Raw genomic sequence first — 23,572 nt, 5'->3', positions numbered from 1 at the left:
CATGGATATGTATCTTGTGTAGTATAATAACATAAGGGTCTCCAGTTAGCCTTGCGATCAATGGCGTAGGATTACCAATCCAGAGATAGCGAATTCGATTCACAGTCCGGTCTAGGATGTTTTTGAGTGGGGAACTTTCTCGATTCCCTAATTTTGCAATGAATATGAATAAAATATAAAAACATCAAATACTATTTTTGATAAGCGGCTAAGGACTATGTGCTATTAGAGTTTCCATCCCGGGATTTGGGAAAATTCGGGATTTCCTAATTATCGGGATAATATTTTTGAAATCCTGAAAATCCCTGGATACCCGGGACAAAAAATCTTTTTTTACTTCAGGCTTTCTAATAGTGTGTATGATCACAATTTTTATTTGCATTGAACGCCCAACGCCAAGGGGAACTCCCTCACAAAGAAAACTCAAAACTAGAGTTTTGTTTACCCTATAGCGGTCTACTGCCTGATACCTCTGCCAGCAACTGAAGCTTTCTTATATTTAAACTAGTTTATTTGTGAACGCAGTAGCGCCCATGGCAAGTTTTTCTTTAAATATAAACTTCTTGTGTTATTCAACGTCTGTTGTCTGTGATTTTTTTCATCAGATGCTGTGTCTGGTTGTCTAAGGATGTCACTGGTTTTGTTTTCTGCATCTGATAGTAAAAAAGAATCGAAGTGCCAAATATTTTATTTTTTTGGGAGAATTTCTCCGCGTGCTGCGTCTGGTTGGCTAGTCACCGGACAGACAAACAGGACTATTATATTTATAACAACAAGTATCTACAATATATCGCTAGCTAACAATATTCCTTGATATTACAAAAGAGCAGATACATCTAACTGGTGTATAGTTCCTGCTTATCTTCCGTCCACAACGATGAGTCGCACACTATCCAATACATATTTCAGCATTTTTCTACACAGCCTGAAATATTTTGTAAATTTACCTTCATTTTGATGCACATATTTGTAGCATACAAAAGGACGCAGAATAAAAGTTTTAATTTAAAATCTAAATTGATTTAATTCATTGATTGATGTAAAAATAGTTTTAGTAAATCAAATAAAGTTTATATTTGCTTTTCTATTTTATTTTATTTTGCGATTCTATTTTACGCGTAATTTAATTATCATTTGCGTACGCCTCGTTAATCTTCTCGGTCCTCCTAACACCGAGCTAGTCATCCTGAGCAAGATTTTTTTATGTACAGGTTATCCGACTTCGTCAGTAGATGGGAATAACCAGCGCGGGGGGGAAACATACATTTTCAGTGCTACATACATTTTCATACTAAAATCCAAGATGGCTGAGTTGGGGATATTGACAAGTCAGATAACCTGTACATAAAAAAATCTTGATCCTGAGCTCTTCGTCCCCTATGTTTATGTTTTGGTCCAAGTTCCTTCAGGACTTCTGCTGAGCAGCTTCTGAATGTTTTGGATTAAAGCTCTTCTTAGACTTTACCTTAGACTTAGACCTGCCCCGATAAATTCGGTACGACGCTACCCACGATTAACGCAGTTAATTCATGATCCCACGGCACCACGCGACTTATACAACCGATTCATGGATCCCGTACTGCGATCACGTCAAAGATTAGTTACTTAATTAGTTGGTCTTTGATAAAGTCTCTGGGACTAGTTTATTGACACTAAGTTGTAGATCTGGAATTATTCCTGGGCCTGTAACCTGTTGGTAGAAGTATCAGTCAGTATAAGGAACTCTACTATTGTGTTTTCGTTGTGAATCGTGAGCTTATGATCCTAGTACGATTCCACTGCGCATCTTCCGTCTACAGCAAGGTGCCTGACACTACCTAGTAAAAATACACAGAAAATACAGAAATACACAGAAAATACAGAAATACACAGAAAATACAGAAATACCCAGAAAATACGCTGCTTAAATGAAAACTTAGAAATGGTCTAAATCCAATATATAATACAAACAATCAAGCCTACTTCGATGGACAGCGAACACACTACTTTCCGATACAAACGCAAATACTGTTTGTCTTTTTTTTTAAGTAAAATTTTTAAGTGAAATTGAATTTAGTTTCAATTTGAGTTCTGTATCATCTGGCCATTCTAAAACCGTCAAAACAAAAAAAAATAATGTTTTTAAAGACATCGAAAATTCCCGGGATCCCAGGATTTCCCGAGATATACAAAATATTTCATCTCGAATCCCGGGACAGCAAAAATGGCCGGGAAATGGAAACTCTATGTGCTATATCTTGTATCTATTTTGAAACTAGATCAATCTTTGACTCAGAATATACTAATAGCAGGGCTGTTACGAATACGCGGATTTTCGCGATTTGTGCGGATTTCACGGTTTTTGCGGATTTTCATATTGATTTGAACCTTTCAGAACGCGCGCCAACTTTTGTAACACGCGCCCTCGCGCGTTATATTTTGTACAACAGTGTTAGATTGTGCGTTCATTAATATTATATCTCTTAGGGTCTGTCTTATTTGGAGAATCAAACTTAAAAGTGACATTTCAATAATTATCAAATAACCCTTCTCGCAGAGCTAGATTACTTTTGACAGATATCGAATCATTTTGAATCGATGTCTTATTGGAATTGGGTGACCTGACTGTATGCGATAACTGGCGAGGCATTATGTTGCTGTGTACCGTTCTCAAAGTTCTGTGCAAAATTATCCTAGCCCGGATTCAGGAGAAGATCGATGCGACTCTCCGGCGGCAGCAAGCCGGATTCCGTGCCGGAAGATCCGGTATGGACCATATTGTCACGCTCCGCATCATTCTGGAGCAGGTCAACGAATTTCAAGAGTACCTTTACTTCGTATTAATTGACTACGAAAAAGCCTTCGACCGTCTCAATCACGAGAATATGTGGGGCGCCCTGAGACCCAAGGGAGTCCCTGAGAAAATCATCGGCCTCATCGAGGCACAGTACAAGGCCTTCTCGTGTAGAGTGCTGCACAATGGGGTCTTGTCCGACCCTATCCGGGTCGTAGCTGGTGTGAGGCAAGGATGTATTCTATCACCGTTACTGTTCCTCATCGTAATCGACGAGATCCTGGTAGATGCGATTGACCGTGAACCAAACCGCGGGAAGTTATGGCAGCCTATAACCATGGAGCACCTAAATGACTTCGAATTGGCGGATGATGTTGCACTCCTCGCGCAACGGCGCTCTGATATGCAGAGTAAGCTCAACGACCTTGCCGAGCGCTCCTCTTCGGCAGGTTTAGTCATCAACGTCAACAAAACCAAATCGTTGGATGTAAACACGGTGACTCCTTCCAGTTTCACAGTAGCCGGGCAACCAGTGGAGAATGTTAAAAGCTTCCAATATCTTGGTAGCCAAATGGCGTCAGACGGCGGTACCAAGATCGACATAGGCGCACGAATAAAGAAAGCAAGGGCTGTCTTTGCGAGTTTAAGAAAAATCTGGAAAAACAGGCAGATAAGTGAACGCACCAAAATACGAATTTTCAACACTAACGTGAAATCTGTGATGTTATACGCTAGCGAAACATGGTATGTATCAGTGGAGAACACTCAACGGCTGCAGGTGTTCATTAACAGATGCCTGCGGTATATAATTCGAGCCTGGTGGCCTCACAACTGGATCTCAAACAACGAGCTCCATCGTCGTTGTCACCAGAGGCCGATAGCAACAGAAATTCGGGATCGGAAGTGGGGCTGGGTCGGCCACACTCTACGTAGGGGCGGAAACGAAATCTGTAAACAAGCATTAGACTGGAACCCAGCGGGACATCGCAGCAGAGGCAGACCCAGAGGCTCATGGCGGCGAAGCCTCAATAAAGAAAAAAAAAGAAATAAAGAAGTCGACCGAAATCTAACCTGGCAACAGGTTAAAGCGATAGCCGGCAACGCTCAGGATGGAGATCTTTCAAGTCGGCCCTTTGCACCACCGGAGGTGTACAGGATCCATAAACCATAAACTTATTGGAATTGCTGGGTAGCACCAGCCATTCTTATGACTGGGTTATTTGCTAATTTTCGAACTGTCACTTTTAAGTTTAATTCTCCAAATGAGACAGAGCCTTAATGCTAAGGAGATAGACGCTTACAATATTCAACAAAATTGTTCAGGACATCCAGGCCTTCAATCTGAAATACATACGAGTTAGGAATTAATCCATTTGGTGGCGCTAGCATATGTGCCATGACTTGATGAGGTGATTATATCAAGACCTTTAGCATTTAGAAAGCTGTTGTCTTCTACAAAGTTGATCAGGTAGTAAAAATCATAGTGCTGGAGTTTAGTTCAGAATTCGATAGGCTGCGATAGGAATATCAGTCTAGTTAGATATCTCAAAATCAGTGAAACATAGAAAATTGCCGTCTTGTACAAAGCTTCTACCATCGTAACCATCGTAACGGAGGACAGATTTGTTTAGAATTCAACCGCTCTGCGACGCTAGTGTAAAAATAATGCAACTTCACGTGGATATCTCTAAATCTGTAAGGTTTATGAAGTTACCGTCTTCAGCAAAATTGTTCAGGCGGTAAGGACTACTGTGATAAACGAAGGTTGAAATAATCAATATGAAGGCAAATTTAGCTTGGAATTCAACTATTACTACGGCGCTAGTATATGAAGAATTTCTTATATAAAGTTGGTCACATGGTGATTTATGTTGAACGGAATCAACCAATATCACCGTCTAAGACGAATTAAGTACTGTCCATTTAATTCCACCAGTTAATTTTCGTTATCTTTGCAGATACGTATTTCGACCACAACTGTGTGGTCGTCTTCAGTGTCTTGTACTTGACACTGAAGACGACCATACAGTTGTGGCCGAAATGCGTATCTGCAAAGATAACGAAAATTAACTGGTGGAATTAAATGGACAGCACTTAATTCGTCTTAGACGGTTTAATACATTCCACTAAAAGAGCTTAATATATTTTTCTGAACCAATATCAGTTAGTATAGATATCTCGCAATCTATAAGATTTAGAATGTGCCGTCTTCTGTACCGTTGTTTGGTAAAGTTGTTTGTCTGTAGTTTTACGTAAATACTGTGTATGCTAGACAATTTCAAGGTTTGGATCACCCTATAAAAGGGGTCTGCCAAACCGGAAGAAATCAGTTCAGTTTTCGTCTGTAGATCAATCAATCATTTAATCATTATATGTGAACCAGTGGGAAATCACATCATCATCATGTACACTGCCCATGTTCGCATATGTGTAACTTTTGAATTTTGTCGATTTTGAGATAAGCTTTTGAATCATCTCCACATTGCTAGTTTTTTCAGCTGAAATAAGAAAGTTTGTTCCAAAAAACTAGAAAACTCATGCATATCACAATCTTCATCGTTCCATTTCAATACCAAATTTTCAAAGGACTTATATGCTTTTGTAAACAAAGATTCAAACGTCGATTTGACGAATCTGTTAGCACTCCCACGCAAACCAACACCATCAATACGCAGGTGAAGGCTTCTTTTACCTGTTGATGGTTTTGGTTTGCGTGATAATGCTTTCAGATTCGTCAAATCGACGTTTGAATCTTTGTTTACAAAAGCATGCCTATTATTGTAGATTACATTTAATTCGTAGATTGGACACTAGTGATACTCATGTTTTACTTTTGAGATCCTTACCTAGAATCCGCTCAGAAATCAAGAAGGGGGTGGTCCTTCATTCCAGTCTCAGACAAAAATAACAAAAGCATGAGGGTTACTACTCCTGGCTTCACCGTAACTAGGGAGAGGAAGGAAGTGTTGACGTGGTACTTACTTAACGAGAGGCCACCGACTTAGCGACACCATCATAAGTACCACGGGGTTGGATAATGAGGAAGATATTCGTTGGGTCAGGATTTGCCTGTAGCTGGCAATGTAACCGTTGTAGATCTTACCCCGTAACACATTACGTAAAGGTGTCTACCCAGCGTTACGGGTCCATGCCTATTATTGACGATTGTTACAAATATTCGACCATAGGCAGTACAGTGCAGCATCAAACTTTTACTCAATTGAACCGCTGGATAGTGCTTGTTTCTATGGAATATATATTATTGGGAAATGTATCTCAATATTTGAAACAATAAAATCTTTAGGAATTTTGGGAAGAAAATTTTTAGGAAATGTAACAAATATTGCGAGACACCTAATCTAATAAGTTTAGCAATTTTGTAGAAGCCGGTATCTTCCTAAATCTCACTGATTGCATCTTCATTAGGCCTAATGGTGGTCATTAGACCGAACGGTCATAAGGCTTAATGAAAAGTAAGTGATAAGTGAGAAATAAGAAATGAGAAGTGTGTTCTGCCTTTTTATTTCTCCCTTGCTCCTTCGCCCTTCTTCTTTCTTCCTTCTTCCTTTCTTCTATTTTCCTTTTTCCTTCTCTCCTCTTCCTTCTTCCATCTTTCTTCTTCTTTTTTTCATGTTTCTTCTTCTTCCTTATCCCTTCTTCTTTCTTCCTTATTCCTTTTTGCCTTTCTCGTATTTTTGCCTTTCTCGTACAACTAAGTTGTACCGAAAGGCTATCATTTCACTCCAAATTCGAACTTTTGATAGAAGTCCCGGAGACCCATAGTGTTATATACCATTCGACTCAGCTCGATGAGCTGAACAAATGTCTGTCTGTCCGTGTGTGTGTGTGTGTGTGTGTGTGTGTGTGTGTGTGTGTGCACAAAATGCCATAAAAAACATTAGCCAAATTTTCACATAGAAACTCTTAACCGATTTTCTTGCAACAAGTTGCATCCGACAGAGACTAAAACGCTGTTGATCACTATTGAATTTCATAATAATTGCAAATTGCAAAAAATAGATAATATTAAAATAGTGATGAGACATAGTCACATAGAACAATAATGTGTTATGAAAAATGCCTTGCATCTATGAATATTTTATCCGTGGCTTCCCATTAAGAGTTTCATCGCACTATAAAGATGCTCGTGTTGCACGCATTTAGGCGTAAGTATGCTCTTCGTTCAGTTTCATAGTACTATGAAATTGTCCGAACAAAGGAAATTCGAGAAACTTTTGGCAGCGCCATCTGTCGTCTAGTAGTGTAAATTTTCTATCATAACATTAGACGGTGTAACTGTTTTGCCTTTCTTGTACATCATCGAGGTGTAAGCGTAAAGGCTACATTTATTACCTTTTTGCGCGAGAAAGGCGCCATCACCGTTAGGTGGATTAATCTGGGTTTTTCTTATTTCTTCCTTTTTAATTCTTTCTTCTTTCTTCATTCTTTCTTCTTTCTTCATTCTTCCTCCTTCCTTCTTCGTTCTTCTTTTTTCCTTCTTTCTTCCTTCTTTCTTATCCCTACTTTATTCCTCCTTCTTCCTTCTTTCTTTTTTCTTCTTTGTTCTTCCTTCTTACTGGTTCCTATTTCCTTATTTCTACTTTCTTTTTCCTTATTTATTCTTCCTTCTTATTCCTTCTTCTTTCTTTTTACTTTTTCCTTCTTTCTTCTCCTCTCTTACTTCTTCCTTATTTATTTTTCTTTCTTCCTTCTTTTTCTTCCTTCTTTCTTTCTTTTTACTTTCTACTTCTTTCGTCTCCCTTCTACTTTCTTCCTCTTCCTTCCTTCTTCTTTCATTATTCTTTCCTCCTCCTTCTACCTGCTTCCTTCTTCCGTCTACTTTTTTCATTTTTCCTTCTTCCATTCTCTTTTTTCTTCGTTATTCCTTCTTCCTTTTTCCTACTTCCTTCTTCTTTCTTCATTCCTCCATCCTCCTTCTTCCTTCTCTCTTCTCACTTTTCACTAATCGCTTATCACTTCTAACTTTACACCTCTCAATGATCACTTCTCACTTTTCACTTCTTACTTTTCATTCGGCCTAGTGACCATTCGGCCTAATTACCCAGCATCGATTGCAAGATATCAAACCTAACAGTAATTCCTCATACACTAGCACTGCCAAGCGGCTGAATTCCCAATCAATACTGTCTCTATATTTGCTTTTACCACCCGAACATCTTTATTGAAGACGAGAGCTTTCTAAATGCCACAGATTCGAGATATTTATTCGAACAAGTGATTTCTCACACACTATCAAGGCCAAGCGGTTGAATTCCTAACTAAACCTGTTTCCATATTGGCTTTTAAAACCTGAACAAGTAATTTCTTATACACTGGCACGCCAAGTGGTTGAATTCCAAAATAATTCTGCTTCAATATGGATTTATATCATCCGAATAACTTTTTTGAAGATGGCAGCTTTCTAAATTCTACAGATTGCGATCTATTTAGCTTGAATAGTAATTCCTCTACACTAGCACCACCAAGCGAAATGGAATTCAAAATAAACCTGCTTCCATATTGGATTTTACCAACCAAACAGCTTTGTAGAAGACGCTAATTTTCTGAATCTAACAGATTTCGATATATCTCACGTAACAAGCAATTCCTAATTTACTAGCGCCACCAAGCGAATGAATTCCAAACTAGTCCTGCTTCCAACCTTGTAGAAGACGACGCCTTCCTAAATCTCACAGATAGCAAGATATCTCACCTTACAACTTACAACATTGTATATTAACACACCTTTGTGGAAGACGATAACTTTCTAAATCCAACAGATTCCGAGATATCTCCCCTAAAAAATAATTCCTTATACACTAACGCCGCCCAGCGGTTAGCCACCTAAAAAGTAATTCATCATAAACTAGAGCCGCCAAGCGAGCGAATACCAAACTAAACTTACCTCTATCATGATGGTTCTGACTACTTGAACGACATTGTAGACGACATCAGTTTTGTAAATCTTACAAATTTCGAGGTATTTGACCAAACATGGTGGTGAAAACTTTCAACTATTACTCCATGTAATCGGATTCCCGGAGGTTGCTTCAGCAAATTGTCCCGTCGTCACCCCAAAAATGACCGGAGACGTTGGTTTAATGTCGATATTTGACTTAGGTAAAAAATGGCAGCAGAAAATTCACATGTGTTGTACAAAATACCACAGCGCGCTTGCTCTAGTGTTAAGACTTCGCGAGGATTTAGTTTTAGATGGAAAACATACACCTTTCTTCTTATTGGCATTACATCCCCGAAAATCTTCCTCAGAACTTTGCGAAGGGATTTCCGCTTTAAACTCAGGATTCTGGTTTGCATTCAACGAAATATGGGAAATAATTCAAATAATTAAATATTTATTTAAAAAAATCTTTCTGGATACGAATTTAAATGAATAAAAATAAACGTACCGCGTAAATTCCAAAAACCAAGTGAATCCCACAATTCGTAATTGAAGAAAAAAACATTCAGAAAAATTGTGATAAAAAAAGGGGAATATTTGACCAGAATTTAGTTCAGATTCTCACGGAATGGATTTTATGCCGCGAGGAAATGGCGCGGAATTGGTGCGGAAAATATTTCAGGATCTTCGTAACAACCCTGAAATGGTAATGAATGCGAAATCGTTAATTACCAAAATTAAAACATCTGTTTCTATGAGAATTTGATTTAGTGACAGCAGACACAAATAGCGACAAATCCATAATTGAAGACAGCTACCAGGTTTTGAGAAGCATAGTTCCCCCGAGGTCCCCCAAACACACACGACGCGATTCTATCGCTTGGAAACTGCGATTATGTCGCCTTTGGTATGGAAACGTAAGTGGCACGTTGTCTGCAGCGACCCAACGATAGAATCGCGGCGACTAGCTGACATTTGATACGAATTGTAATCAGTACGAAGAGCTGATGACATAATATAATATACACTTTAGGGAGTTTTTCACTTCGTTTTTTGTATTTTTTTTTCATTTTAATCAACTTCTGTTAGATTACGAAATTGTTACCCTTGTGTGCATACAAAGTCCTTATCTCTTTACGCAATCTTCTGAAATGATAAAAATTTAAATTGCTGAGTTGATTGATTCATTGAAAACTGACAAAAGCTGAGTCAACTGTTGAAGATTGAGAAGTATTGTAATAAAATTATTTCAATGATCGTTTTGTCTAGGGAATAATTTGTATAACACACTTTGGTTTGTAAAAGTTATCTAATTTATGTAAAATTACATTTTATTCTTTCATTTTTATATTAGTAAACTTGTTTTGACAGTATCGTTTAAGGCAAATCCATTCACCTGTTTGAAAAGAGTCACCAAATGCAAAGTCGTGTTCAATTCAAACTTCAACTTTCAACGCTGCGGGAAGTATTGGTAACGATTGTTTACAGAAGACACGGCATTGTTGAATCGTTTGGAGAGTTATCCGCCATTCATGTTAAAACCATATCGCCGCAACTAAAATAACATCCACCACAATTATCGGGTGTTTACTCTATGAATTTTTGAAAGAAAATTTTACGATTGAAACATTAATGGACAATGAATGTACCCGAATTAGCAGTTAACTTATTTTCAAACTTCTTTCCGTTTCAACTATCCTCTGGCATTGAGCTCTAACGTCATTTCAAATGTTTATTCATCTTCATTTTAGTGATAGGAATAGACTCTTATTGCTTGTTACGAATATTTAGATTACCTGTGATAAAAGCTTTGTATACGTTATCTTCTCTGAGCAATTGCAATTATAACAAAATGTTTACTCCCACTCTCGAAATAGAATGCTACGGTTCGTTTAGCTCTGTTAATTGGTTCAAAAGGCGAATGACGCTAAATAGCATAACCGACTCGGGCGTGGCTGGCTAGTGCAACCTGTTGAAAAATTTCTACGACACCAAATCAGAATACCACCAGATGCCACTTTTTCGGTTTCCTTACCGCCTTACCGTTTCACCTTATAGGTAGTTTGTTGCCGGCCGCACCGTTCGAGGATGTCGATTCAACCACACCGCGACGACGCCACAACGGCCGACCGACTCTCGCGGTTAATTACAATCCGCAGTGCAGTGTGCGGCATATTGTAATACGTTTCAGCACGAACTTCATTGAATTAGTTATTTTTTTGACGGGTACATACTTTGCTGTTCCTACTCTTAGAATTTGTTCTACCTTGTAGCCTCTTTTCTTGGTTAGTCACGCGAAAAAAGGAGACACTGAGACGACTCTGTGCTGGTACAGGGCTGTTACAACAGTAGCGGATTTCGCGAATTTTGCGGATTTGTCGCGGATTTACCATTTCAGTCGCAAAAATCGCGTTTCGTTCAAATATTGTCGTGAATATCGCGAGTTTTTTTATTTTCTTCAATTTAATTTTAAGATTAATTCAACAGGTAGGGTAAATCACTATTTGGGCCTATGGACCCGATTCCCGGCTCACTGCACAGAAAACTAAGGATTTACACTTTTTGGAAGCCGTAGGTTTATGGTTGATAATTTTAAAAAAGTCTCCCATTTATTTCGCACAATACTCAATATTTTTCAACCATTTATTTCACTCCTAATTGGTCCAATTATAGAAAATAAAAATGTGCATTCCGAACAATCACTCTCCATTGCTACACCACTGAGCCGGAGTGAATCTTTCCATTTTTACAAAACGGTATTTTCATATAAACACCTACCTGAAAATCGTCACAGTTCTCGATACAATCATTGCTGGAAGCTGTTAATCACCACACAATAATTCTAAACTCACGCACTTTAATCTTTTCTATTTGTTTGTTTCATTAGAACTAATATAAACATATTAGAATACATTTAAAAATGTATCCTCAAACCGAACAAAAATTCACCTCGGCCTAAGAACTTCTAGCCGCACCGTGCTGCCAGAAGGCCAGGAGTCTTTTTTAGTATGAACAAAATCCTTCAACGTTCATAGGAAAACTATCTAATTAGTTGACCGTATCATGTTATTTGTAATTCTCTCGATTTCAAAAAGTGACAAAAATATAGTTTTTAAGCGTTTGGAAGTAATTTGGATGAGTGAATATATCTTTTTAACCAAATAAACATTATTATAAATAATACCATCTGGCATCATTTCGGCGTTGAACCTGCTTATTTTTGTTTACGTCGCATTTTCTACCATCCCGAGAGAGAATGAGAGTAAGGTGTTGAGAGATTGAGCGAAATTTTGCTTAGGCCGGGAACCGGTTTGGAAGTGGGCCGGAAATGAAATCGCTATGACTGAAATTAGTGCTGGACCTTGTTAATTTAAATCAAATAAAAGCTTTTTCAAACGATGTTTACCAATAAAAACCATTTTTAAGCAGAAGTGAACCCCATTACAGTATTGCACGGCACACGAAATTTAGGAAAAGTTGCTTCCTGTCATAAATATCAATTAAATAATGCAGTCGCATGCATGTTAGGCCGGGAATGGGATAAGAAACCCTACGCCCCGGTGTACCTGTTGAATAAAGTTGAAATGCGGGGTAAGTTTAAACGGAAGCTGTAATTTAGTCTGGAATGATCGAATGCTCTGATTATTTTCTTCGACAAACTTCTCCCCTAAATACTTCTTCGGACTGTCATTCCCGAAAGATTGCAGCTACTCAAAGTACACTGCCATTGTTTACTTTTCGCCCTTTGCAAAATCCAAACCATCTTTTTGGTGTGCCAATGAAATAGCCCTCAAAATATTGAGGGCTATTTCATTGGCACACCAACGGCATTAAAATTCGTGCTAGTACCCAAAATTGCTTAATCCATAATAGGAACGCATGTACCAGTTGTGGCACTATTCTTAATTTTGGTTCATATTACGACAAATCCCATTGTTTTCTTTTGGGATTTGCCATAATGGGGCCACTAGGGCGACAACTGGTTCAAAGGACGACAAAAAAAAGCAAACTCATTTTTTTACAATTGTGGTTTGTTTGATTTGGAGGAGATTAAAGGTGTTATCGTGTCATATGAATATGGTTCACTGATCAGAAAACGTTTTGTGGTGAAATAATGTGCCACTTAGTGAATAATGCGACAACTGGTGCTATAGCTACGACTGGTACATCTACCCTAATCATTCAATGTTAAATAAACGTAATGGTTATGAAAATCCAATAAAGGACCTTTGGAATTTATTCGCTTTAAATTGCTCCGCATTCATTCGAACCATGGACGTCGTGATTAGGAGGCGTGTGTTCACACCACACGCCTATCGACGCTTCAAGGGATCGTCTTGTTGGATTTTAAATAAAAAGATAGATTTGACCGAAATATGATCTTAACATTTTCATAGTTCAATTCTTATGAAACATTCTCATAAGTTTGGTCGTATGAAAATCCTACGACCAGTATCCTCAAGAGCTGAGCAGAATGGATGGATACGTTTGCGTGCGTTTTGACAGTTTTACCATGGGAAAACTGTCAAAACGTACGCAAACGTATCCATTCTGCTCAGCTCTTCAGTGTATCATGTTATCCGGAAATCCGTTCTCGTGGATTAGCTGCCATAGCTGGTCCTGATCGATCATATCATATGCGGCTTTGAAGTCGATAAATAGATGATGTGTGGGCACGTTATCTCCGAGGCGTGTTGTACACCGTCGGGAGTTTTGAGCGCAGACATACTGCAACGAGGTAGTGGCCGGATTCAATATTCGCACTGCGGTAAGTGCGTACGTTCGTGATGTCGGAGAAGAATTTACCGTCGATTAGAACGTGGCCAATATGGTTTTCCGTTTTTGATTAGGTGATTTTCATGTGGCCTTGTGGATATTCTTGCAGGGGAAGAAAGTGCTTCGGACTAGGGCTGTGTGCAATGGAGGTTTATCGATATCGGCGATATTCATCTGGTGTTGTATCGGTATCGGTGATATATCGGGTTTGAAAATATCGGATATCGGATCGATATCCGATAAATTAAAAAAATACAGTTTTTACCCGAGTTGTCTACTACCGATTTTATCATGTTTGTAACTCTATTTTGTCACCACAAAACAATTTGAAAATTTTAGTTGCTCTTATCCGTCTCGGTAGTAACACCGCAAACGACAATGATTTTCATGAAATATCTTTCACCGCCTATGGTTTATTATGAATGATTTTAGATTTCCTGTCAAGGGTTTTGTAAGCCTTTTGGTTCACGCAGTTTGTAAGGGGCAGCAGGGACTATGTCCAAGGGCTTGACGACCCCTCCCCATGGTCACTGCGAGTTAGGGGGCCTGCCTAGGATGTGGTGGGGTTTGACAGTGGGCTCTGTTGAACCTCTGCAAAAAGCTGCATGTGTCTATATAGGCAGGCCCTATCAAACCCAGTCAACACATGAAAGTATATGGTGTCGTGTAGGCTGTTGAAGTGGAGGCGATATAGGTGCTTCTCCATACAACATGTATGTATATCGTGTACCAATATCGTCTCCAATTTAGCATCTTGTATTGCACTATGTACGACTTTATATTGACTGAAAAGCGTCCGTGTGCCGCTCAAAGCGCACAAGCCCAACACGAGTGCCAACCGGCACATCAGGATTAATACCAGTGAGATCCTGATTACGGTATACTGGTCACGGCAAGCGACAAACACATGCGCGAAAGTAATGCAAAATAAACGACATGTAAAATAAACGTAAATTAACAAAATATGTCTGGCTGAACATTCTTATTTAACGTTAAATAGAGATAACATAATTAGCTTTTCGATTACTATCAATTTGGTTGAACAGCCGTGATTATTACTTTATTTTAAATTTAAATCCCGTTTCTTTTTTACTTTCCTTGCGTTGAAGAAATGATGCCGCGGGTGCCTCATCCGAAATTCAAATGAACAATCGCTCATTTTGAGCGATTAATTGTTTATTCTCGCGAAGGATAAACAATTGAACAAATCAAGGAAATGCTAATACTGTAGTATAGAAGTTGCATAGTCACATCACTTTCCATGGTGAATCCCGATCTATGTTACTGATTACCCCAACTAACACAACTTCCTTCCCGTGGTAATTGTGGAGATGCAGAGGTATTCTCGGTCTCTAGTAGCAACAATAACCACACACTAACATTCCCTCCCTTCCCCAACTGACTGTAAGGACTTGGCCGGCGCCGTTATTGATCAACATTTGAAAGCTGCTGAAACGTGCACTTCGAGAATAGATGGTAAACCCCAACCACTATTCATTTGAATCGTAGTGCAATTTGCACCAGTTCTGATCAATCACGGAGTAGCAACCATTGATATGTACAGTCAGTCTAAGCTAAGCTAAGCTAAGCTTTTGGTTCACGCAGTTTGCCTTTCCAAGGCATAAACTAATTTATAATTGAGAAACACATATAAAAATAGAAAATATTGTGACACTTTTCCTTTTTTATCACCCCGAATTTAACCAGGAGGTGATAAAATCGGTTAACAACAGTTTAATGTACACAGGATTTTGTTTTTACATGATTTTTTTTCGCTCGTATTTTTGATCGTGTGACTTCAATTTGCCACCAAACTCTTCGCAACATGTTTCAAAAAATCCAGAATAAATCAAAGAAAAATCACATGATAATTAATATACGTTAAACATTTAGGATGAGTGGAAAATTGAGAAAATGTAAATCGCGTAAAAACAAAATCCAGTGTATTCTTATTTCGCTTTTTCAAAATTCACATTACATCTTACATCGTAATGGGATCCAAACTACTTTGAGAATTGCAGAGTATACGGCTTGTCCTAGAAAACAGTCTATCCGATGGAATCGACGTCGCCATCAGTGGAAGAAGGGTTCAATCAAAGTTCATTGCCTATTTTCCGGCTATTGACCACTCGGATTGGAAATTAATTACTATGTTTGAAAACTAGCTTATTGAAATTTCACAACATGTGAAAGATTTAGTTCGAAAAATGTATTGGAAGTAATCATTTCCTTCGGTGGGGTTTGAATCCGCGACCTAAGTATGCTAGACAGGTGCTTTCCCTACTAAGTTACGAAGAACCTTCGTCGTCCTGTGTATTCCGAAAAAGTCGGAAAATTCAAACGATAATGCATATGGTCCAGGATACAGATTTACGCGGAAAGATGAATTATACGCCAAAACTATATTTTTTAGAAAAACATGTTGCTCTACAAAATTGTTCGAAATAGTAAGGCCATCATTATGGTTCAACCAAAAAATAGGGTGACCCATCATATAAAAAAAATTAGAATTTTTTTTTCATTTCTCAGAATATTGACATGTTATGTTCTACAAAGTTGTAGCGCAGCTTATTCCAATCAATTTTGCTAAAAAAAACTTTTTCTGTAGCTCTTGAGTTGGTTGATTTAGAGCAATTTTACCTAATTAGATTAGGGTGTACCTAAAAAAAAACAGTATTTTTTTATCTACTTTTTTTATTTTAGATTTCTTGAAAAAGTTGTCTTCAGGTGACTTTTAGAGCTCAAAAAAATGCAACTTTTTAAGGGTAAATATGGTCAATATCTTTTTTCAATAAAAAGTTATTATCGTTTTTCTGTCAAAATTTTTTTTTTTATAAGTTGATATCTCCGGTTAGGGCAGACTAAAACAATATATTCACACGGCTTCTGAAAGAGAAATTAATATTCTTTATTATGTCAAAAAATTGGGGATATGTTATTTTTTTATCTCAAGTTTAACCAATTTTACTAAAATCATGTTTTTTTCAAATAAATTGATATAACTCGACAACGGAAGAAAATACAGACGATATTCTTATAGAAAAACACGCGTTTTAAAAAGCCCTAAAAGTTTTTAGAAGGTGACATACGTGAAAAATAAAAAATGAAATGAGCAGATCATAAATATTGTTTTTTAAGGGACACCCTAATCCTGGTAAGTAAAACTACTCTAAACAAGTGAGCTTAAGAGCTACATAAAAAATTTATATAGCAAAGTTGGTTGGAAAAAACTGCGCTACAATTTTGTAGAACATTTTATGTCAATATTCCGCAAAACAAAAAAAAATAAAAATTTCACATTTTTATAAAATGGCTCACCCTATTTTTCGGTAACTCTATAATAAGGGCCCAAGTATCCAGAACAACTTTGTAGAACAACTTTGTATGCTTCAGACCGAAAATGCATCTTTTCTCGTAAATCTTGCAATACGATGATAATGATAAAATTTATAAAAAGTTGTAAAGCTGTAGATTTTTTATTTTTCATTTTTCACGAATGTCATGTTCTGAATACTTTTGGGGCTTTTCAAAACGCGTGTTTTGCTATAAGAATATCGTCTGTATCTTCTTCCGTTGTCGAGTTATAATAATTTATTTGAAAAAACATGATTTTAGCAAAATTTTAGTAAAATTGATAAAACTTCAGATAAAAAAATAACATATCTCCAATTTTTGACATAATAAATAATATTAATTTCTCTTTCAAATGCCGTGTAAATATATTTTTTTGGTCTGCGCTAACCGGAGATATCAACTTATGAAAAAAATATAATTTTGATAGAAAAACGATTATACCTTTTCATCGGTAAAAGATATTGAGCATAATTACCCTTCAAAAGTTGCATTTTTTTGAGCTCTAAAAGTCACATGAACACGACTTTTTCGAGAAATCTAAAACAAAAAAAGTAGATCAAAAATACTGTTTTTTGAGGTACACCCTAATCCAATTAGGTAAAATTACTCTAAATCAGCCAAGAGCTACAGAAAATTATTTTTTTTGCGAAATTGATTGGAATAAGCTACGCTACAACTTTGTAGAACATAACATGTCAATATTCCGAGAAATAAAAAAAATATTTTCTATTTTTTTTTTTAAATGATGGCCCACCCTATTTTTCGGTAGAACCATAATGATGGCCTTACTATTTCGAACAATTTTGTAGATCAACATTTTTTTCTAAAAAATATAGTTTTGGAGTAAAATGCATCTTTCCGCGTAAATCTGTATCCTGGACCATAGTGTAATGGTGTAAGCAAGATGGCCGCCATCGAGGAAGTACGGGAAGTACAGTACTAGAGTGACGCCGTCATTTTGTGAAGTTTAAATATCGGTGTGCGGTAGCCATTTTGAAAAGTGATGATGATAAAACCATAAGAGAAGTGAAATAAACTAGTAATTATTGTTCTATGGTAAAAAGTCAACATCCACAAAAACTAACATGGGACAACTATGAGTAGAAGGGCAGTATAGATATTGAAAGAGGCAGATATGTACATCTTTAGACAATAACAAACACATCAAAAACAGGCAACGACATTTGTTTTGTTGTCGTTTTTCATAGCAACGAGCTTTTTTGGATCTAGTACCCATTTCAATTTTCCTTCCAATCACTCTAATAAAACATTTAAAAAAATCCTTCCATTCCTCGATCTCTCCCTATCTCGATGGTCCCTTCAATATCGAGATGTGGAGAGGCGACTACATAAAAATGAATTTCTGTCTGTCTGACCCTGTCTGACTAACTACTGAACCGATCGGCATGAAAGTTTGTGTGCAGAGGTTTTTGGGCCGGGGAAGGTTCTTAAAATTGTTCGAGACCCCTCCCACTTTTGAAAATGGGGGCCCCCATACAAATGAAACACAAATTTCTTCAAAACTCGAGAATTAATCAAGCAAATGTAACCAAATTTGGCATGTGGAGGATTTGGAAGGAAAGATATGTTTCTGTGGTGGTTCGAAATCGAAACCCCTCCTTTTCTGGAAAGGGGGGCACCCATACAAAATTTCTGCATAACTCGAGAACTAATAAGAGAATTAATCAATTTTAGGCGAAACGAAGTTTGTCGGGTCTGCTAGTAATATAATAAAAATAGATCATGTTTAAACTGTATGGTTCTTGTTTTGAGATTCATTATCTTTTTTTTCCTCATAGTGTGCAGTTCCTCTTAAAAAATTAAAACATGAAGCAACCAAATGGCTTGATGTTTTGTACATCACTAGATATCGACAGAAACTAACCATGTACTAAAAAACAAGTAATTCGGTTGTAATGCGATCGAGTAATGACCGTTGTAGACGGGAATATGGGGTACTGCCCAAATGGTTCTCTACCCTACCAGCCGAAAGCCTTACTATAAAACTTTCGTCGAGAACATTACTGTAAAGACGCTGATCTGAACTGAACGATATATCTACATGTCATTATCCGCACCATGAGATCTACCCCTGTAAAATGCTTGTTATGGGAGAAGTTTTTATCGACACCAATAAGACCTTTCAGTCATTTCCCCTGCTCATTTGACTAACCCTTGGCTCCTAACGCTTGCACAACGTGATATGAATTGTAGCGAACGCTAATCAACAATATTAATAGACATACGCTGTCTGTTTTTCTTATCTTTCTAGATATTAGTCACCTTCGATCGCAGTTTGTTCCGAACCGATCTCGAGCTGGTACCGCTTTAGTCTGCTTGTTCTTGATCGTTGTTCGCGAGTTCAACGGGTGATAAGGTGAAAACGCTACATTCCCTACCACTCGCACCGAGGAAACGGACATCTTTCTGCTCCATCGATACGAAAAACGGCTTGCAGAAAGCAACACTCCAAACAACTACTACTAACACTGTTTAGCCTCTAAGCGCAAATAGCGGACGCGTTTTAATCTCAAGCTTTACCTAGATTCTAAGCTGAAAGTATTGTTGACACCCATCAACGCCATGAGAACGAAACATTTCCTGTTGCTACTTTTTGCGGTGATAGGAACCAGCTTGCTGTTCATACTGTTTGGTCCGGCTGGTCAGCAGAATGATTCGATAAAGAATATCGTTTCCCAAACGCACGAACAACTGCGAAACTTGCAGGTAAGTGAAACTGACTATGCCCATTTATACTTGTGATACTATTTGTAGATCCATTACCTTGTCTAATGTTGAACGTTATAATTATTAAAATCAATTCTACCTACCACTCATTAAAGAAAATTACCTGAAAATCTCCAGTTTTTTTGTTTACCGAAAGGAAAAGTCGTACAATGGTAGTTCACACCCACAAAAATTGACTGACGACTGCTGTTTGTTGGAATATTAAAAATTTAGAAATTATTTCTTATCGGCATTACATATCCCACTGGGACATCACCGCCTTGCAGCTAAGTCTTCATTTAGCACTCCCATTGTTATTAACTGTGGGTTTTCTAAGCCAAATTACCATTTTTTTGCATTCGTATATCATGAAGCTACACTCTAAATAATCATCACGTCATATTCACGTGAAAAATCACGTAACTGAACTGTCTTGAACAAACGACGATTGTTACGTGACGTTGGTAATGTTCACCTGAAATTCACGTAACTTTTACTAAAAATCTTGGTGAATATGTTTGTATGTATTCGTAAACAACTTATGTGAGATTGTGTTAGTGTGATTGCAGCTTCGGCATTTACGGAAAACCAGCATTGTAAACAATCTTCACGTCAGATTTACCTGAAAACAAACGTGGTTATCATCCACCATACTTTTCACGTGGAAGTGACTTGACAATCACGTAAGAATGAATGATACATAACCTAAACATAGTTAGGCTTCGCAGAGGTAAAGGATATTTTAGGTGCAACTAGGCGAGAATTTTCCGAACCTTCAGTTCCCTCCTTGGAAAAAATATCAACGGAAGTCGCATGAAATGTAGAAGATTCGTAGAAAAGTGATTTGGAAGAAGTTTAAGCTACATTAAGTCTAGAACTACAGTTTTTCGGTAGCGTTTGCATAAACAATTTATTTCAGATTTCAACGTCCAAGGATGGACTACCTTTTGATTGGTACAACATCGGAAATAGCAGCAATGTTTGTGAAAGAATCTAGTTTCAACATTGCTGTCCAAATCTGATAAATTTCATTCGACATTCGTTGATTTGTTCTCCAACAGTGTTTAGCGATAACTCCGAAGTGCAATTGTCGAATGACAGCATTCCTGGTCTAATATTAAAGACATCATTTTGCATCAAATGCATTTCAACGCATCAAGCGCATCAGCAACTCGAAGAGGTTTCCCATTTACGGCTGCTGGCAGTTACTAACTTATTTTGCATTCATTAAAAAAAAAAACAATTTTGTAATATATTTCAAAGCATACCTGATATCATGTAGCTTTCACTAAAAGTTCACGTAACCAGTACGTAGCAATCACGTAAGGTTCACCTGATCAAACACGTAACTACTTTCAAACTTCACATCATTAGTACTGAAAAATCCAGTCAGATTCACCTGATAAATCACGTAACTCATCGAAGCTAAGTTTTGTTCAGGTTACATGCCATTCAGGTCACTCTTACGTGAAAAGTGTGGTGGATGAGAACCACATTTGTTTTCAGGTAAACATGACGTGAAGATTTTTCAGAGTGTAGCACACAAGTTTCCCGAATTTCCCGGAAAATGAATAGGGGTGATCGGGGCAATATGGGCCACCTAAGGAAATCGTTCCGAAAAGCGCTGAAAAGCTCAAAAACATCGTTCAAATGTAGTTGACTTATACTAGAGAATGTTACCTTTCATATAACGTCGATGAATGACGAAAAATGCGTTTGAAAATTGTTGGAATGCACTTTTGAAAATGTATTGATTTCAATGTGTGTTCCCGACTATACGGGGCAATATGAGCCACCATTTGGGGCAGTATGGGTCACCCATCCAAAACGTTTATTTAGGCGAGTATCGTAATATGGAAGAATATGATATTCTTACAACAGTTGTGAGTATTCCATACCAAATAAAATTAAAAAACCGCACAACAGCGGACTGAACCGATTTGCCACTCTTCACCGTTTGAACAGCCACATTTCAACTGGCCAATGGTTATTTTTTCTGTTTCAATCGCAGTAATGCGCTGTTGTAATTTTTCCGTAATGAATCTTACATATATGATAATATTCTTGTATTTGACTACTGAAATTCGAACTTGTTCGTATTTTAAGGCCTGATAAATATCTTGCTCTGTACAGGTATGCCCATATTGCCCCATAGAGACTGGTTTTGGGAAAAAAAAAAGTTTTATGATAAATTCAGATTTGTATCAAAACAAACATGTGTGTACAATACTCAATTTTAATATATCTTTTGATTGTGGTGTATTTTTTACCTGTATTTTAATCAATTTTGTGTCAAAACCTTATTTATAAACTTCAAATCTTATAATAATTTTGCCTATGCAGCGAAAATTTACATTTTCAAGTGTATTTTCATGTTTGAATTGAATTTTAATGCGGTTTTCACGTTGATGCATATGTGTAGCATCCTTTTAAAGATCATATAACTTTTACATGATAAAACTTGTCAATAAGCTCAAAATGAGGGTGGCTCATATTGCCCCGTATGTTCATATTGCCCCTACTACCCCTATACTAAAATATTTTGTTATAATTTTCCTATTTTTCAAATTTGATGTTAACTGATTTTGGGATATCAATCACATTTTTGAATTATTAATTATTACTAGGAATTTAAGTTTTGTGAAAACATACTAAGGCAGCGGACTTCATCTCAACTTTTGAAAAAGGATTAAAAAAGTAGCCTAACAGACAAACAGTCTGTGCTGAAACTAACGGGCACCATCTGCTAAAAATTCTACTCCTTGATGTACGATTAAATGGATCTCGAATAAGTAACGCTGAACTGTAGTAAAACAGTAAAGGTCATAAAAGCAAAACAACCATTTTTTTTTCAAAATCAATATTATTTTTAAACCGTGCTTATACTCACTGGGATACCCTATATTATGGCTCTTCTTTATAAAGCTCTGTCGAAAAAATGAAGCCACATAGTTAAAAACAGTATTGCAAAGCTACTCGATTAACTCTAAAAAAATTGCGGCATAAATCGATTACTTATTATGGAAACGACTAATCAAGATGTGATCTTCGTTGAGTGAAGGCTCTTGAGTAAACATCTCGCGCTGAGAATCATTGGGGCGTAACTGTATTGATCGATTTCTCGTAATCGATTTTGTATTTTGTGAATAACTCCATTGTCTCAAAAGCTATTGTAGGGTGCTGTCAATACGATACACCTCGCGGCTGTTGTAATGTTTCCAAAAGCGCATTTGCACAAGATTCCACGCAGCGTTTCACATTCGAAAGGAACAACCGCACCTTAGGAAACGCCGCAATGTTATCTCCCCATAAGAATCGAGTATACGGGCAGCAAAAAGCGCGGTGCGTCGTTTCCTGTGGGGAGCGCCGCGTGTACTTTTGGGCAAATGCGTTAATACAACCGTGATTGTTGATTCGGGTGCAAGATGGTGTCACCTTTATCACACCAAATAATAAAAAATTCAGGTAAACTACCGCAATTCCCAAGCAATCAAATATTCGGATAAGAGGGGATGTTTTGGCTTAATCAGCTCGCATTTTAAGTAATTAATTTTTTGTATGGTGAACTTTGAAGTTCCGTTAAGGTGCTTGGAACTCAATGTGAACCAAAAGTGAACCAATTCAAGACAAAATTTTCAAAACGACTTATCTGCTTTTGTAAACAAAGATTCAAACGACGATTTGACGAATCTGATAGCTCTTCCACGCAAACCAACACCATCAACAGGTAGCGGAATCCTTCCCCTACCTATTGATGGTGTTGGTTTGCGTGGGTGAGGTATCAGATTCGTCAAATCGTCGTTTAAATCTTTGTTTACAAAAGCAGATAAGTCGTTTTGAAAATTTTGCCTTGAATTGGTTCGGTTGTTCCTAAGTACAATCTGAACTTTTGGTTGCTTGGGTTCGCAACATTAATAAAAAGAAATCTCTGAAGAAGAGAAATCGATGATTCTCAGCGCAAGATATTCGTTTCAGCTATGAGGGTTCTCTTCTAGCCATAGCTTAACAGGGGAGCGCTATAATCAGTATAGGAAAAAAAT

General features: G+C 37.4%; 1 protein-coding gene across 2 annotated transcripts in view; it reads left to right on the top strand.

The window, feature by feature from the left end:
* Positions 1 to 23,572, top strand: part of LOC134213013 (uncharacterized) — a 46,470-nt gene that overhangs the window by 9,347 nt on the left and 13,551 nt on the right. For both annotated transcript variants that reach the window (XR_009979386.1, XM_062691459.1), the window contains exon 2: positions 19,078 to 19,532. Coding sequence is in view for 1 of the 2 variants with exons in the window: in XM_062691459.1 (XP_062547443.1) it covers positions 19,389 to 19,532 (144 nt within the window). In the remaining variant the exon portion in view is untranslated. The remainder of the gene's footprint in view (positions 1 to 19,077; positions 19,533 to 23,572) is intronic.

Source organism: Armigeres subalbatus, chromosome 2, assembly GCF_024139115.2.
Source record: "Armigeres subalbatus isolate Guangzhou_Male chromosome 2, GZ_Asu_2, whole genome shotgun sequence".
NCBI lineage: Eukaryota > Metazoa > Arthropoda > Insecta > Diptera > Culicidae > Armigeres > Armigeres subalbatus.
Note: the sequence above shows the minus strand (reverse complement) of the source record. Positions and strands in the feature narration are given on the sequence as shown.